This window comes from Muntiacus reevesi, chromosome 3 (assembly GCF_963930625.1).
Source record: "Muntiacus reevesi chromosome 3, mMunRee1.1, whole genome shotgun sequence".
Classification (NCBI taxonomy): domain Eukaryota; kingdom Metazoa; phylum Chordata; class Mammalia; order Artiodactyla; family Cervidae; genus Muntiacus; species Muntiacus reevesi.
This window is the reverse complement of record NC_089251.1, coordinates 10848729-10866984: the sequence shown is the minus strand read 5'-3', so window position 1 is coordinate 10866984 and position 18256 is coordinate 10848729. Positions and strand designations below refer to the sequence as shown.

The following is an 18256-nucleotide window of genomic DNA, read 5'->3' as shown; positions in this document are numbered from 1 at the left end:
CTCCCATACATCATCAGTGTATGTCTTAAGACAACTCTGAATTCCTGTCTTTCTCTCATTCCCCCATATTCAATTGGATAACTCCTATCAATTTTACCTATTAAATATTTCTTGAATCTATTCCTTTTCCTCAATCTGCACTATTACTGCCCTATTTGAAACCACAGTCTATATCTCTTGCCTACACTTCTGTAACATTCTTCCCACATCCCCTGCTTTTTTTTTTGGGGGGGGGGTCACATGGTATATGGGATCTTATCTCCCCAACTAGGGATAGAACCCACATCACTTGCAATGGAAGCATGGAGCCTTAACTACTCAATCACCAGGGAAGTCCTATAAAATCCTTTTAACTGCTTTTTCTCTGCCACCAGTTTCACCTTCCTTTAACCCAGGTCTTCAAAAACATGTCTTTCCCACTAGACTGAGTTTACAGTACAGGGGGTCTGGCAAACAGTAAGTACTACCAAGTAAATGTTTGTGGGACTGAATGTGTATTACCTTCCTTACTTTACAAATAAGGCAATGAACTTTCCGTGGAAATACCTTTAACAACATTGAATAGCTAAGTAGTCTTGCTGATTTCTGCCAGACTAACTACAACCTACAACCTTAAGTGACTAACATAAAAATCCTCTGGGAAATTCCCTGCCAGTCCAGTGGTTAGAACTCCATGCTGTCACTGCTGAGGGCCTGGGTTCAATCCCAGGTCAGGGAAGTGAGATCCCATAAGCCATGTGGCCAAAAAGTTAACAAATAAATTATCCTCTGGATGCTTTAGAACCAGGATTGGGTTCACCTTCTGTAAAAATCCTTTAAGCAAGTTGAGGGATCACAAGAACTTTAATCATTATCTTTATATATTTAAGATTTTCAAAACAGATTCATACCCAGGTTCTAAAAGCAGTTTAACAGGAATGAAAGTAAAGTTGGCTCCCCACCAGAAGCAGATAGGAGGATCAAGGTGAGCAGCTTGAGGACCATCTGGAGGCTTCAGCTTCCAGGGTGCATCACACAGAGTAAGACCCAGAACTCACCTGGACTGGCCCAATGCTCTTATTCCGGCCTCCGGGCATGCCATCTTCTCTGATTGCTGGAAGTAAATATAAAGTAATAAGAAGCATGCCCACAAGAGTCTAGGCACAAAAAGAGAACTTATTTGGCCAAAAGCACAAGGCAGTAATTGGTGAAGCTAACATTAAAACACAGGTCTTTCTGGACCCAAAACACATATTCTTTCCATCATAGGCAGCAGATACTTTTGGGCTCCCAAGGCACTGGATACACACACTGTATACATTCAATATGCTCAACAAACATGATGGCATTATTAGTAGTCCTACAGCTACAAATATCCCACCAGGATGATGAATTTGAAAGCCTTGATAAATTCAAGAAGGTTGGGTAGAAGACAAAAAGAATATTTCCATTTTTAAATACAGTATTTTTACTTCCAGTCTAGGTTATCCAATCTATAAAGTCCTTAGGGCATGGTTGGTTACCTGAAAAGGTAAAGGCTCCAAGCCTAACAGTTACCTGGGATAATTGAAAGGCTGACAGGAAGTTTGTTTTCCTTAAAGCAGAAATCATTCTTGGTCTTAGAAGAATACACATTCCAACTTAAGACAAGCTGGAGTCGAATCCTGTTTTTGCCAGGTCTGAGTAATTACAAACAAGTTTATTCATCTCTCTGAATTTCAGTTTCACAGAAAAACAAAGAGGAATACTGGAACCTGTCTTATGGGGAATTGTGAGGGTTATATATAATTTAGCTAAAGCTCTAAGAATAGGGCCTGGCATTTCCTGCTGGCTCAGAAAGCGAAGAATCTGCCCGCAATGCAGGAGACCTGTGTTTGATCCCTGGGTTGGGAAGATTCCCTGGAGAAGGAAATGGCAACCCCACTTAAGTATTCTTGCCTGGGAAATCCCATGGACAGAGGAGCCTGGTGGGCTGCAGTCCATGGGGTTGCAAAGAGTTAGATATGACTGAGGGACTACTTTCTACTTACGAAGTAGGAGGTAACAGTCTGCTTTAAAAGGTTGCTGTGAATTGGGGGCAAGAAACATATACAGTTAGATATATATTACCTAGAGACATGATGGTTGTTGTCTAGAAGCTCTCTTTTAACCTAATTTCAAGTTCTAAACATCTTAAAATTCCTTTGCTGCTGTTCCAAGGCCAGTGACAGTCTTTAGACACTTCTATTTCCAATACTGATATTTCACACATACCTTTGCTTCAGTTCACAGGTACAGAACAAAAATCTATCATTGGCAGGTACAACACTGAATATTTCTCACTTGATATTTCACTCTCAATGTCTTGGAGGTGCGGAAGGAATTCAACATGCTTTCCTTCTTGTTTAAAGTGCCATAAATTTTAAAGATTTACATCTTAACAATTTCTTGTTCTGTTATTTAAAAACTTGTGTTGTTCCTCAACCGCACCTGGAGTAAGGAACTCATATATATGTTAGGTATTGTCATGCGTAAAGTTAACCCATGAGTAAAGTATTATTAGTATTATCACTCCCACTGAACAAATAACTCTAATGCTCAGAAAAATATTTTACTTTGAGTGATAGAATTCTAAATATTAGAAATTCTAAATATTAGAATCAAGATTTGGAGCCCAGGCTATCAGATTAAGACCAACTTTCTTTCCACCACTATAATTTCCCTAAATGTGTGTGCATCCCACAGGAGAGACATAATTTTAGGTTGTGCATAGATAATCTCTCAATTATACACTTATCCTAATGTCCATTAAAAAATACTGATTTTCCATTCACTGAAGTGCTAAAAACTGTTTGAAAATTCACTTTTTTTTCAAAAAGATAATTTAAAGAAGAACATAAAATAATAGTACTGGTTTAATCAGAGATGGTAACATTTGTTAAAATGGCATTAAACTGCCTGAAGTGTGAGCAACAACATTACGTGTCACAGTGCCTTTGTTAAAACAAAAATTTGGCTTATAGTTTAAAACTTATATCATACTCAGATATACTGATCCTCACAACAACCTTAAAAAGCATATATTAAAAGTCTGTTCTTTACCTCTATATCTCCTTTGCTACAGATGTAAAGAACAGACTTTTGGGCTCAGTGGGAGAAGGCGAGGGTGGGATAATTTAAGAGAATAGCACTGAAACATGTACAATACCAAATGTAAAATAGATGGACAGTGTAAGTTCGATGCATGAAGCAGGGCACCCAAAGCTGGTGCTCTGGGACAACCCAGAGGGATAGGGTGGGAAGGGAGGTAGGAGGGTTGTTTAGAATGGGGGGGACACATGTATACCTGTGGTCGACTCATGTTAATACATGGCGAAAACCATCTCAATATTGTAAAGCAATTATCCTCCAATTAAAATAAATTAATTAAAAAATAAAACAGCAGCGCACACACACACACACAAAGTATACGTTAATATTATCCTATGCAGTTTAGACAAAAAAGGACGTGTTCAAGGTTACTCAGTTAAGAACTGATAGAGCAGGGATTTCAATTTAGGTCTTCTTATTCTAAAGCTGTACTTGTTCCTTGATGCTACATTGAATTAAGAGCAAGTTTTTCAGCAGGGCTGAGTCTTTCTGGTAGTGAACTTACTTAAAACAACAAAACAAAGGGCTTTTGGGTAGAATCACAGAAAGAGTTCTGCTGCACCTCTCATCTAAACCTTAGAGAATGGCATCAGCTATGGTTCTTCTATCTGCTCAGAAGAAGCACAAATATTTTTTCCTGCTCTAGAACACATTCTTTACCTGCTTAGGTTGGGTAGCCAACCAAAACCTAGAAACCAGAAAGACAAACAGACACAAAGCTAACTACATCAAACCCCTGCTCAAAATCCACTGGGTTCACTGTGGTCTATGGGTTAATTAAATTCAAGTTCCCTGGCTTGGCATTCAAGATTCTCTGGGATCTGGTTCTTCTGGGACTCTCCATTCTCATCTTGCAGATGACACCACCTTTTTTGGCAGAAAGTGAAGAGAAACTTAAAAAGCCTCTTGAAGAAAGTGAGAGAGGAGAGTGAAAAAGTTGGCTTAAAGCTCAACATTCAGAAAGCTAAGATCATGGCATCTGGTCCCATCACTTCATGGGAAATAGATGGGGAAACAGTGTCAGACTTTATTTTGGGGGGCTCCAAAATCACTGCAGATGGTGATTGCAGCCATGAAATTAAAAGACGCTTACTCCTTGGAAGGAAAGTTATGACCAACCTAGATAGCATATTAAAAAGCAGAGACATTACATTGCCAACAAAGGTCCATCTAGTCAAGGCTATGGTTTTTCCAGTGGTCATGTATGGATGTGAGAGTTGGACTATAAACAAAGCTGAGCACCGAAGAATTGATGCTTTTGAACTGTGGTATTGAGGAAGTCTCTTGAGAATCCCTTGGACTGCAAGGAGATCCAACCAGTCCATTCTAAAGGAGATCAGTCCTGAGTGTTCATTGGAAGGACTGATGCGGAAGCTGAAATTCCAATACTTTGGCCAACTCATGCGAAGAGTTGACTCATTGGAAAAGACCATGATGCTGGGAGGGATTGGGGGCAGGAGGAGAAGGGGATGACAGAGGATGAGATGGCTGGATGGCATCACCAACTCGATGGGCATGAGTTTGGGTAAACTCCGGGAGTTGGTGATGCACAGGAAGGCCTGGCGTGCTGCGATTCATGGGGTCGCAAAGAGTCAGACAGGACTGAATGACTGAACTGAACTGATTCTCATCTTATACCACAAATGTTACATTGTACCTATAGAGAACTGTTAGTTCCTAAATATGCCATGCTGTTTTACAACACAGTTTTGCCTCTGCACATATTGTTGCCTCTATTCAGAAAGAAACTCTATAGCGGAAAATCTGATGACATCACCTTACCCAAGTGAGACCAGCTTAACTAAGTGGTCCAAGTTAACATGACCAATAACAGGACAAACTTATACCACATACTCTTTTTAATTTTTAAATTCATGTTATTTATTTTTGGCTGTGCTGGGTGACTGCTGCACAGGCTTTTTCTGAGCACAGGCTCAACACCTGAGGCACATGGGCTTAGTCGCTCTGTGGCATGTGGGATCCTCCTGAATCAGGGATCAAACCCGTGTCTCCTGCATTGGCAGGTGGATTCTTTACCAATGAGCCACCAGGGAAGCCCACCATGCACTCCTGATAGGATGCACTAAAAGACATAACATTGCATCTGTGGCATTCTCACCAAAACTGCGTCAAGAGCAACCTAACTGAGGAAACTGACAAACCCAAATTAAGGGACAGTCTAGAGAATAAGTGATTTAAGATAAGAAAAGAATGAGGAACCACTTCAGATCAAAGGTGATTAAAGAGACCTAAGAACTAAATATAATGTGTGATTTTGGACTGGCTCCTGGATTAGAAAATAGAAACTGCTACGAGGGACACTGGGATAACTAGTGAAACTTAAATATGACCGGCAATTAATTAATAGTATTGTTGTTGTTGTTTAGTTGCCAAGTCGTGCCCGACTCTCTGCAACCCCATGAACTGCAGCATGCCAGGCTTTCCTGTCCTTCACTATCTCCCTGAGTTTGCTCAAACTTACGTCCATTGAGTTAGTGATACCATCCAACTATATGTCGCCCCCTTCTCCTCTTGCTCTCAATCTTTTCCAACATCAGGGTCTTTTTCAATGAGTCAGCTCTTCATAGCAGGTGCCCAAAGTATTGGAGCTTCAGTTTTAGCACCAGTTCTTTCAATGAAAATTTAGGGTTGATTTCCTTTAGGACTGACTGGATTGATCTTGCAGTCCAAGGGACTCTCAAGAGTCTTCTCCAGCACCACAGTTCCAAAGCATCAATTCTTCAGCACTCAGCCTTCTTTATGGTTCAACTCTCACATCCATACATGACCACTGGAACAACCATAGCTTTGACTACATTGACGACTTGTCAGCAAGTGATGTCTCTGCTTTTTAACACACTGTGCAGATTTGTCACAGCTTTTCTTCCAAGGAGCAAGCATCTTTTAATTTCATATTAATAGTATTATGTCATGTTAAATTTCCTGATTTTGATAACAGTGCTGTAATTATGTGAGAAGTGAAGGGGAATGAATCTTCAACTTACTCTCAAATAGTAAATAATACACATCAAGGAAGAGAGACCGAAGTGGGAGTCATTTTTACAAAGCTCTTGAAGTTTCTAAGGAGCTTGATCTTCTTTTCCTTCAAGATTTCTGCTCAAATATTTTCTCTCCTTTCTTGGTACTCCGTGTTTATCCTGGTCAAGTGACATGGCAATGCCACAGCATCACTGTCTCACAATGTACTTCTGCAAACACCAACCTCCTCCAACATGGCTGACTTGAGAGGACTTTTGAACTAGTTATCTAGCAAGTTATGAGACAACAGAGTTAAGGGAACTTTATATTTCCACATAACTACTTAACTGATACGAATTTCCCACGTGGTTCAGTGTAGTTTCCTCTTGCCTCTAATGATTTTAACAATATTTCCCTCACCCAACTTCCTATGTGGTCTCCCCTATCCCTGACCAACCACAGTCAATTCACCAAACCAGGAAGCATCCTACACCAAAAGGGATATAAGAGAAAAGTAAGAGTTGGTCACAGCCCTTGAAAGGATCACTCAATAATGGCGGGAACAGACAAAGAGCACAAGGTGATCAGTACTATGCAGAGGGCAAAAATGGGTTACGAGAGTACAAGAAGGTCATTGGGTGAGTGGAGGGTGGTGTCAGAGAAGGTTTCTCAGAAGATGTTACAAATAAAAACTGAGTGAAGAAGTCAGGTGAAGAAAAAGGCGGTAGAATATTCCAGGAAGATGAAACCAAGTGTGCAAAGCCACCAAAACATGAAACATCCTGAGTTCTTAAGAGAACTGGATTATGTGGGAAGAGCACATAATTCTTCCCCCTATGTGGAGGGGAGGAAAGGGATGCCAGAGGGGTCTTGAAAATTATTCTGAGGACTCCTGACTTTACCTAAAGACTGCAAGGTGTGTGGGGAGAATGTGTATTGGGGGCATTCACGTAGTAGTGGGGATGAAAAGAAAGGGTCCAGCCTCTACTTCCCACCATTATTTAAATCTCCCTCATTGACTTGTTAATTAATTTCCTGACCAGCCCATTTTGAGTTCTGAAAAGATATCTGTGTCAAAGATAAGGGACACAGACTGAGGGTACACATGACAGCTGTTATTTTTTAATAGTTAATTTTTAAAATTTGAGGCCAAGTTTAGATTTATAGAACAATGGTAAAAATAATAAAGAGAATGTCCATATACTCCTCACCCAGCTTTCCCTTCTATAAACTAAGCTTACATAGCCACAGACCATTCATCAGAACTAGAAAATTAACTTTGGCACAACACTATTCACCAAAGATTTTATTCAGATTTTCCTAGTTCTACTAAGCTCCTCTTCCTGTCCCAGAATCAACCCAGGATCTCACAAGGCATGTGGCTGTCATGTTTCCATGGTCTCCTCCAGTCTGCGACAGCTTCCTAGTCTTTATGACCTTGACAGTTTTGGAGCCTTTTGTAGAATGCCAGTTATTTTGAATATAGCTCGATTTGGGCTTGTATGTTTTCTCATGATTTGACTGGGGAATGAATCTTTCCATCCCTCTGTGTGTACATGTGCCTATGTGCCCTTCTTAGTGATCATATTGGGGATACAAGATGTCCATGTAAACACATTCATGTTACTCTTGATCTCTCAGCTAAAGGATATCTGTCAGAATTCTCTACTGAAATGTACTATTTTTCTCTTTGCAATTACTAAATATTCTGATTCTGTTTAAATCTATGGCCTTTTATTTTAGCATCCATTAGTAGATCTTGCCTATAGCAACTACTATGGTGCTCTAATGGTGACTTTCCATTTCTCTTATTTTCTCTACACTTAGAATTCTTCAGTAAGGAAGAACCATCATTCCTCCATTTATTCAGTTCGTTTCTTCAGTATGAACTCATGGATATTTTATTCTTTGGGTTATAAACTAATATAAACTAACATATATCTTTATCTATAGCACATTCTAATATTTTGGCCCCACAAGATGCTCCAGACTCATTTTATATATTCCCTGCCTCAGTCCTAAAGTCAACCAGTTCTCCAGAGAGTCCTAATTCCTTTTACTGATATTAAGAAACCAAGGTACGGATACTAGGTGTGCTCATTACTCTTGGGGGTGTAACTGCTTCTAGCCCCTCACAATGCCTAGAGTCAGGCAATATATGTATATATACCAAATTCATGGATCTACATATACAACTATTTTTTTCATCTATCTAAACATGAATCCATGTTACAACAACCTCTGAGTCTAATCTTGCATCAGAGGTTTCATTCTAGCCTTCCTCTTTCCTGATTTATAACTTATTTCCCTGTTGTGAGAAACTCAACTCTCATTATCAACAATGTATTTACTTATGTGTTCAACCCTACTATACAAACAAAGTAGTGAAAGAATTCCTAAACCATAACCTTGGGAGAATCAAATTTCTAAATCAGAGTGCTTTGTTTATATTCAGTTCCTTTTGTCTTTAGTTTTAATAGTATACAGTCAAAATTCTATTTTTCAAGGCCAGCTCTTTTCTTCTTCATTCTCTTCAATGAGTCTGTGATTTATTTTTATTATTAGTTAGATTCATTTGCCATAGGCTACAGTAATGGCTGCTCAAAAAAATTATATACAGTAAAATTCACTTCTTTTGTGGTGTTCAGTTCTATAGGTTTTGACAGGATACATAAAATTGTGTCAAACACCACAGTTCTATTGCCCCCAAAATACTCCAATGGCAACTGCGATTTTAATTTTGCTTTCTCAGCACCAGCCAGTAGGTGGCAGGGTTTCTCTCTGAGACAAAGCCTTCACCGCGCAACTGAGCCTGCCTGCTCGGCATGCAAATGAACCTAGGAAGGCAGCTTTACATCCCTCACACCTCCTGTGTCATTTTCTCCAAAACATGGTTAGACGGTTTCTGTGGGAAAGCTGCTTCTTCTCTGAAACAGGCAAATTTGCCTGGAAGCCTCAGAATCTTAACACTGAATAAGCAGGATGGTTCATCAGAGAACAGTCAAGACGGCAACCCATAAACATGCTTTGATAAAACTCAATGAAGGTGTGGTTTCCCTGGTGGCTCAGATGATAAAGAATCTATCTGCCTACAATGCAGGAGACTCAGGTTCAATCCCTAGGTCAGGAAGATCCCCTGGAGAAGGGTATGGCAACCCACTCCAGTATTCTTGCCTGGGAAATCCTACAGAGGAGCCTGGCGGGCTACAGTCCATGGGGTGCAGAGTTGGACATGACTGAGCGACTAACGGTTCCACTCTCTCTCTCTCAAAGAGGGCAACAAAGGAAGAAGAGAAAACTGGAGACCAAAACCAAATTAAGATAAATATGAGATGGATGAATGACCAGACTCTCTCTTCAAGACATTACTTGTTTGGTGTTGGGGGATTTCTATAGGAGTAAACTGACAGTGGGGAAGGGAGAGGATTTTCAGGTAGAAGAAAGACCCCATGGACCAGCGTTTCCTGCATTAGCCAGTGAATTCTTCACCACTGAGCCACCTGGGAACCCTGTATCTCTCACCTTTCTTTGTAACAGGCAAGTTTACAATTTTAAAAACACATACAATTTAAAAAACCAGTCTGTAGGATAACTGAGTGTATCTACAAAACCAGAAATTGAACAATTCATTAAATCTGACTAATCCCCAGCCCATACTACTACTATGAGCTCCATTATACCTTGCTCAGTATTTTATATACACTGTCATATTTAACCCTCTAGAGAGCTCTGAAAGTATTATCATATCATTATAAAGGTAAAGATACTGAGCATCAGAGACATAAAGCAAACTGTCCAAGGTCACAGACCTAGTCTGTCACCAAACTCTGCCTCCTGAGTCTGGGCTCTTTTACTGAACTACACTGCAACACTCTCCACCCTCTGAGAGTACTCCTAGAGTTCTGACACTGGTTCTCTCTTCTGTATCCAAGTTCTCTCTCTGGGTGATTTCTACCCACTAACAAAACTTTACTATCTCTATGCCAACAGCTCCACAAACTTCTACTTGTAGGCAGGGCTTTTCATCTCAGCTCCAATCCAATTTATATATCCAACTTCCTCAGTGGATGTCTATGGGTATCCTTCTCAGGTACCTCAAATTCAGCATCTATGAAGGTCAACATTTTGCCCCACTCTTTATTAATTAATTTACTATTAATTTGAATCTTCAACTTCAACTTCTAGTAAGAAACAATACTCAGTATGTCACCAACTCCTATGAGGTTAGCTTCTCCCACATCTCCCCATCTGTGCCATCACTTTCCCCTTCCCTTTCCTCTGGACCCTTCTAAAAACTCTCTAGGTGGTTTTTCTGCTTCCATCAGCCCAATTCATTCTTTAAGGCTGCCCTCTGGGCTAAATCCCTTAGAATATTGGTTTATTTGTATCATTTTAGACTAATGGCTCTTGGAAAATTTGTCAATAAATCCCTAATTCTTCACCAACTTGGATCAGATTTCTGGCATGTCCAACCTGACTATGCCATGATTCTACCAAACAGAATGATAACACATTCATGGGACCTACAGCCTTCTTGTCTTTTCATATAAAATTCCTACTTCTTTTCATTATGCCCTGAAAAAACTATTGGAGTATATTCATCCTAGTTATTAGCATCTGACTGTTGATTGGGGTCTTGCCACATGGAGCCTGTGCATTCCTTCTCACAGGATCCTCAATGTCTTATCAGTCTTTTACCCACCTAATCTGGGAGATCCCTGTAGGCAGATTCATTTTTTTATTATAAGTACACACACAGTACAAGGCCTGGTATACAGTGTAGGCATAGGAAATATCTAACTCCAAGGCTTAATAGCTGACACTGGAGATAAAGTGATGGGTGAAGGGTGGGTGTAGAGCCACAAGCACCACTCACCCTTCCGGTTCATCCCCATCTGGAGGCATTTGAGCAGGCGGCAGTACTGGCACCTGTTCCTCTGCTTCCGAGACATGACACAGTTCTTGTCACGACTGCACCGATATACCCGCTTGTTGCAAATGCTCCGCTTGAAAAACCCTTTGCAACCCTCACAGGAGATGATTCCATAGTGTAAGCCTGTGGCGCGGTCCCCACAAATGAGACAGGTTCGTTGTTCAGCGCGATCATCTGGAACAGAAACTGAACACATGAAAGTTAGAACATAGTGGAAATGATGGCTTTAAGCCTGCAGTTCTAAAAGAAGTAACCCTGGATAGATTCTGAACATAACCTTACCTGAACATAACTTTCTCTGCTAATTGGCAGAGGTGGCATCTTGCTGTAGGAACAAACTCCTTCATCTACCTGTAGATTCCACAAACAAAGTCTAACTAAAAAAAGAACTCATGTTCTCTGAGTTTCATCATCACTTGGAGTATCCAAACCAGAAATGTGAAAGGTTTCTCCCTCTCCCTTACTTTCTTTAGCGATAGCCTACCACTTCTACCCTGTAGGAAGGTGATAAGGATTACTTATCATGTATGTAAGTGTCCAGCATATGGTATACACCCAATAAATGATAGTTATAATTATTAACCAGTGGAGAAGCTTCCATGCTCAACTATACCTCAATTACAACAAAAACAGAAAAAAATAAACCTCCTGGAAAGATTCTGATTAGAGGCCAAGGCAGAAGACCAGAGATTTGAACCACACTCAGTAACAAGCAAGGTATAAGGACATAGCCCTCAAAATTAAAGGTCCTTAGTTGTACTCTAGTTCTAGCACTTAGCAGGTGGGTGAACTTGGGCAAATTAAGTTACTTCACCTCTCTGAGCTGAGTTTCTCTCATCTGTAAAATGAGAATTTTACTGTCATATATATAACATAGATAAAGTACTCAAGCACAGTATTTGCTATTATTTCAATTATCATTATCATTCAAACAGGTTCACACTTAAAGTAGTAACATTTGAGAAAACTATGTGAAAGCAATGTTAAAGGGCATAATGGTATATACAGAAAGGATGTAGAGAAGGAAGGAGGCTAGCATTTATACAGCCTTTATTATTTGCCAAATTTGAGATATTTCTTTATGATCCCCATTTGTAGTAGGCTAGATAAAGGCCATTCAAAAGTAACAGGTCCTAATACCTGGAACCCATAAATGCTACAAGAAAAAAAAAAAGAGTCTTTGCAGATATGATCACATTAAGGGCAGATTATAAAAATGGGCCCTACTTGCAATTACTTTTTTTGTTTTTTCCCGCACAACAAGGCATATGGAATCTTCATTCCCCAAACAGGGATCAAACCCGCATCCCTTGCACTGGAAGTGCAGACAGAGTCTTAATCACTGCACCACCGGGAAGTCCCCACATGGTTTTTTAAAATTTATTTTATTGAAGTATAGTTGATCAATTTTGTGTTAATTTCTGCTGTACAGCAAAGTAATTCAGTTATACAGCTATACATTCTTTTTCACATTCTTTTCTACTGTGATTTATCACAGGATATTGAATACAGTTCCTTGTGTTATACAGTAGGACCTTGTTTACCCATTCTATATGTAATAGTTTGCATCTGTTAATCTCAAATACCCAATTCATTTTTCCCCTACCTTCCAGCCACATGTCTGTTCTCTATGCCTAATCACATATGTTTTTATGAGAGAGATTTGATGTAGACAGCAAAGGACGTGCACACGCAGCAGCACACACACATGTGTACAGGGGAAGGTGATGTGAAGACAGAGGGAAACGCTGGCCACAAGCCAAGAACCAACCAGCAGACACTACAAGCTCAAAGAGGCAAAGAAGAGGTTCTGGATTTTCCTTCAGAACCTCTAAAGAAAGTGTGGCTCTGCCCACACCTTCATTTCAGCTGACTCCGGATTTCTGGCTTCTAGAATTGTGAAAGAATACATTTTTGTCATTTTAAGCTACCCAGTTTCTGGTAATTTTTAACAGCAACATAGGAAACTAATACCCTTTTTTTTTTCATACAAGGACACAGACCTATTAAGGTTCTTGCTCAGAGTCACAGCAAATAGCAGGTATGCAGAGAGAAGCAGACACATGAGACCACACAGCGAGGGAAACAGGGAAGGACGTACAAAAAGGGAACTGCCTAGGTGTTTTGAACAGCTCCTAGTTATAGATCTTTCTAAGTCTTTCTGAGGCCTGTATTCACTTCCTAACTTTGGTCAAATTGATAAACTGTGACAAACTGATATTCCCATGTTCCTATAACACAATCCTTTGTTAAGCTAACTTAAATGTGTTTATGTTATCTGCAGCTAAAAGAAACTTGGCTAAGATATCCTATAAAGTGGCCCTGGTATAATAAGCATTCCTTTTCTTTTCCTTTTAAAAATGCAAAGGAAGCTCAAGGAAAACATTAGAGCAAAGTTAAAATAGCAAATTAAAAAACTAAACCAGGCAAGGCCAAACAGGCCAACGAATGACGTGACAACAGCACTATGTGTGAGATGAAACCTCTTAAGAGTGCTGGGCTTGAGCTGCTGAAGAGGCTTAGAAATAGACCATGGAATACTGTCAGGAAATAATGATTGGCTACAGAGAATCTAAATTTTCTAATTTTAAAGTTGTCAATATTCTATTATATGCATACATTAAGATATATACAAAAACTCTGCAAGAGTAGACTTTAAAATGGTTATGACTAATCAATATCTACAAGAATTACACCTCATGGATGTGACGTCACTGAACACCTACAACTAGGCAGCGTGCTTTGTGTCGCGTCATGTAATTCTCATAATCCCAAAGATGAGTACAATTGTTATCACTATTTTGTAAATGAATACATTTGGAGGTCTCAAAAAAAGTTAAGTGACTAATCCATTTTAGGAAGTAGCTGAGCTTAATCAATAGCACCCCACTCCAGTACTCTTGCCTGGAAAATCCCATGGACGGAGGAGCCTGGTAGGCTGCAGTCCATGGGGTCGCGAAGAGTCGGACATGACTGAACAACTTCACTTCCACCTTTCACTTTTATGCACTGGAGAAGGAAGTGGCAACCCACTCCAGTGTTCTTGCCTGGAGAATCCCAGGGATGGGGTCGCACAGAGTCGGACACGAATGAAGTGACTTAGCAGCAGTAGCAGTGAGCTTAATCTGCCAGTATCAGGACTAGAGATCAATAACGTCTTCATAAAGCACTTGTAGGCATTCTATATAGCATCTGAATGGATCCAGGAGCAAAGGCCCCCCCAGAACAATCAAATACAGACCTTTTAAGAATCTGCTCATGTCTTGTAACACGCTTGTTCTTTTCATAAGCGTTAAAAAGGCCACACTGACATCAAAGACTAGAGGCAGATACTTTTCCACTGATGGGTGCAAAGAGACTAGATTCTCTTGGGGTCCTCTGACTGCTTTCTCTGGCCATAGCTATTCTTATTGCCATGTTCTGCTTCTATAAACCCTTATCTATGCCACAGACTAGGAAACCAACTCAGATGGAAGCTTCTCTAACAAAAAAGAGAAAGGCCCTCTTCCAAGCAAACTCATAGCCCTTCAAAGAAGCAATTGGCAAACTTCTCTCATAGCATGTAGAGAAGAGTGAGTGTTACTTGCTCAGTCCTGTGTGACTCTTTGCAAGCCCAGAGACTATAGCTCACCAGGCCCCTCTGTCCATGGAATTCTCCAGGCAAGAATACTGGAGTGGATAGCCATTTCCTTTTCTAGGGGATCTTCCCAACAAAGGGACTGAACCTGGGTCTCCAGCATTGCGGGCAGATTCTTTACGGTCTGAGTCACCAGGGAAGCGGGCAATAACAGAAGAAGCTATTGTTAACTGAGCACTTTGGTGTAGGCTCTCAGCCAAGCACGTAACACATGTTGTTGTGCTGAATCACCACCACAAACCTAATTACCCTACTTTATAGGTGAAGAAGAAACTCATGAAGCTCATGAGGTGATATCACTTTTCAACAGTCACCCAGTCAGTAAGAAAGGGAGCTAGGACTGGGACCCCCAAAGTCTATGCACCTAACTAACATACTCTATGGCCAAAGTAAGTCAAATTTATTCTGTCTATGCAAGTAAGTCAGGCCCTTCTCCTCTTGAAAAACAAACACACAAAAGCTAAAAAGCCAATGTCTTACTTTGTAAATGAACAAACATAAGCAAAATGTCCCTAAATGGTTCTTGGCCAGATGTCAGAAAGGTTTTTGCACCTCCTATTCTTATAGGACTTGAAGGGTATTTAAAGCATGTTTACATTCCTTATCTCACCTGTACCAAGACCAGGGCAAGGATTATTTTTATCTTGTAGATACAGAAGAAAAAAAAAGAGAAAAATTCGGTTGTGTACCATGCAACGTTCAAGAATTTACATGTACTATTTATTCATCACAATGACTGTGAGAGGCATCATTATCCTCACATAACAGAACCAGTAATCTTGGAGCTAGAAAGGGCCTTTCAAGTTGTCTTGAACAAGCTGACCTGAGGCATGAATTCCCTCTATGATATTCCTAAACAAGGGGTTAGTTACCCCATACTCAAGTAGAGTCACATCTCCAGTGACTCAATAAGGTACTTCATTCCATTCATTCCATTTTAGATAGTTTTAATGGTTCAAAAGTTTCACTTTACACTGAGCCAAAGTCTGTTAACCTGAAGCCTTCCTCATTACCTTGAGTTATGTGTGTGTGGGCAAAAAATATATGCATAACCTAAGTCTAGTTCATATACCAATCATTCATTTAAAGATAAATGGAGTTCCTAACTGTGAATTCTATTTATTCTTAATCATACAGTATCAAAATTTCACATAAAATCAAGTAACCAGAACTGAATGGTTTGTTTTCTTAATTTAAGGCTCAATTAGTCTTATGTATCTGCAGCTAACAACAAACACCAGTAAACACATAGTATTTTATAATTATTGATGATATAATGCTACAAAAATGATATACATTTTATAATGGGGAAAATGAAGCTTAAATAGGTGAATGAGTGAGTGAGTGAAAGTCATTCAGTCATGTCCGACTCTTTGTGACAGTCCATGGCATTCTCCAGGCCAGAATACAGGAGTGGGTAGCCTTTTTCTTCTCCAGGGAATCTTCCCAATCCAGGGCCAAACACAGGTCTCCCTCATTGCAGGCGGATTCTTTACCAGCTGAACCACAAGGGCAGCCCAGCTTAAAGAGGTAAGGAAATTTAACTGGTTATATAGTCAGGAGTGAAACTGAAATCAGAACTCAAAAACTTCTGATTCTGAGACTGCTATATTTCCAATCCCTCTATACTTAATTCACATCTGGTTTACGGACATCTAAATCCTGAAGTATTTATCAAGTATACCATTAATATGTCTTTCACAGTCCTTTCCTGAGAAAAGTAGGATTTCTTGAACCCAAGAGTTGGGCTTTACATTTGTCTTTGATCAATTTTATCTTTACATAAGAAATTCCATATATCATTCTGGTCTGTGTAACTCTGGGGATCTGGCCACCCAGTATATTAGTTATTTTACCCTCCTCCTTTTTACCTTGTATGGTTAATACTAGATAATATTCATTTCTAACTTTAAAACAATATTCAACAGAAAGTGGCCTCAGACAAGTTGTCAGAGCCTCTTCTCAACGTGACTTAAGCAAACTGACCAACTGGAAACAGTTGTTCAACTAGTTTTGTCTGTTAATTAGCCAGACACCCTAGTCTGGCCTGCATTTCTCTATCTTATACATAAAGATACCATGAATGACTGTTAGATGCCTCACTGAAATTTCAAATTCATTACATCTACAGTATTCTTTCATTAGAGAGCTACCATAAAGCAGATGGTTCACAAACATTTAGCACTCTTAGCCTGTTAATTCAATGTTCTTAACTTGTGTTAGTCTACCTGAAAATACAATGGGAAGAAAATCAGCCAAATAAGCACTTCAAAATGGAGACTATGGAAACATAACCAGTATTTTACAGTAATTTTAAATGGAATATAATCTACAAAAGTATTGATTCACTATGTTGTATACGTGAAACTAATACTGGAAATCAACTATACTTCAATTAATACATAAGTAAATAAAAGCAACAAAAACAACAGCACCAAAGAAGAGAGTATGGTGCTTGGTAACTACAGCGCTCAGTAAGATAAGAGACAGAGTTGTTGATGAAAATCTGAGGGTTTAAAATATGATAGGTATTCGAAACTCTGACGAGGGAGTTTGCTATCTACACAAATAGCAATGGGTTAAATAATAGTGTAGGAAAGACTCTTACTAACTTACATGGAAATGGAATGTTTGCCTTGATCAGGAATACTAGAAGGTAGAAGGGCTCAGATTGTGTACTCTAAAAATACCACTTCATATGAACAGGAGCCAGGACTCCTAAGAAAAACAGCTGATTTCAGGTTTGAGGCAGAATATAAAAGATGCCTTTCATATTGTTCATGGGGTTCTCAAGGCAAAAAACAGTGGAGTGGCGTGAGCAGACCTTACAAATTAGCTGACAAAAGAAGTGAAAGGAAAAGGAGAAAGGGAAAGATACACCCAATTGAATTTAGAGTTCCAGATAAGAGCAAGGAGAGATAAGAAAGCCTTAAGTGAACAATGCAAAGAAATAGAGGAAAACAATAGAAAGGGAAAGATTAGATATCTCAAAAAAAATTAAGAGATACCAAGGAAACATTTCATGCAAAGATGGGCACAATAAAGGACAGAAATGGCAAGGACCTAACAGGAGCAGAAGAGATTTTAAGAAGGTGGCAAAAAAAAAAAAAAAAGAAGAGGTGGCAAGAATACACAGAAAAACTATACAAAAAAGATCCTCATGACCCAGATCCCCATGACGGTGAGGTCACTCACCTAAAGCCAGACATCTTGGAATATGAAGTCAAGTGGGCCTTAGGAAGCATTACTACACAAAGTTAGTGAAGGTCATGGAATTTCAGCTGAGTTACTTCAAATTCTAAGACGATGCTGTTAAAGAGTTGCACTCAATATGCCAACAAATTTGGTAAACTCAGCAGTGGCCACAGGACTGGAAAAAGTCAGTTCTTATTCCAATCCTAAAGAAGGGCAATGCCAAAGAATGTTCAAACTACCATACAATTGAGCTCATTTCACATGCTAGCCTGGTAATGCCCAGAATCCTTCAAGCTAGGCTTCAGCAGTACATAAACTGAGAACTTCCAGATGTTCAAGCTGGATTTAGAAAAGGCAGAGGAACCAGAGATCAAAAGTGCCAACATCTGTTGGATCACAGAAAA

At 39.6% G+C, this 18256-nt stretch overlaps 1 protein-coding gene across 3 annotated transcripts in view; it reads right to left on the bottom strand.

The window, feature by feature from the left end:
- The window catches only part of NR6A1 (nuclear receptor subfamily 6 group A member 1), a 215463-nt gene that overhangs the window by 26867 nt on the left and 170340 nt on the right, over positions 1-18256 (bottom strand). For all 3 annotated transcript variants that reach the window (XM_065928470.1, XM_065928471.1, XM_065928472.1), the window contains 2 exons: positions 10964-11206; positions 1038-1093 (listed from right to left, as the gene is read on the bottom strand). In XM_065928470.1, the coding sequence (XP_065784542.1) occupies positions 1038-1093; positions 10964-11206 (299 nt within the window). The remainder of the gene's footprint in view (positions 1-1037; positions 1094-10963; positions 11207-18256) is intronic.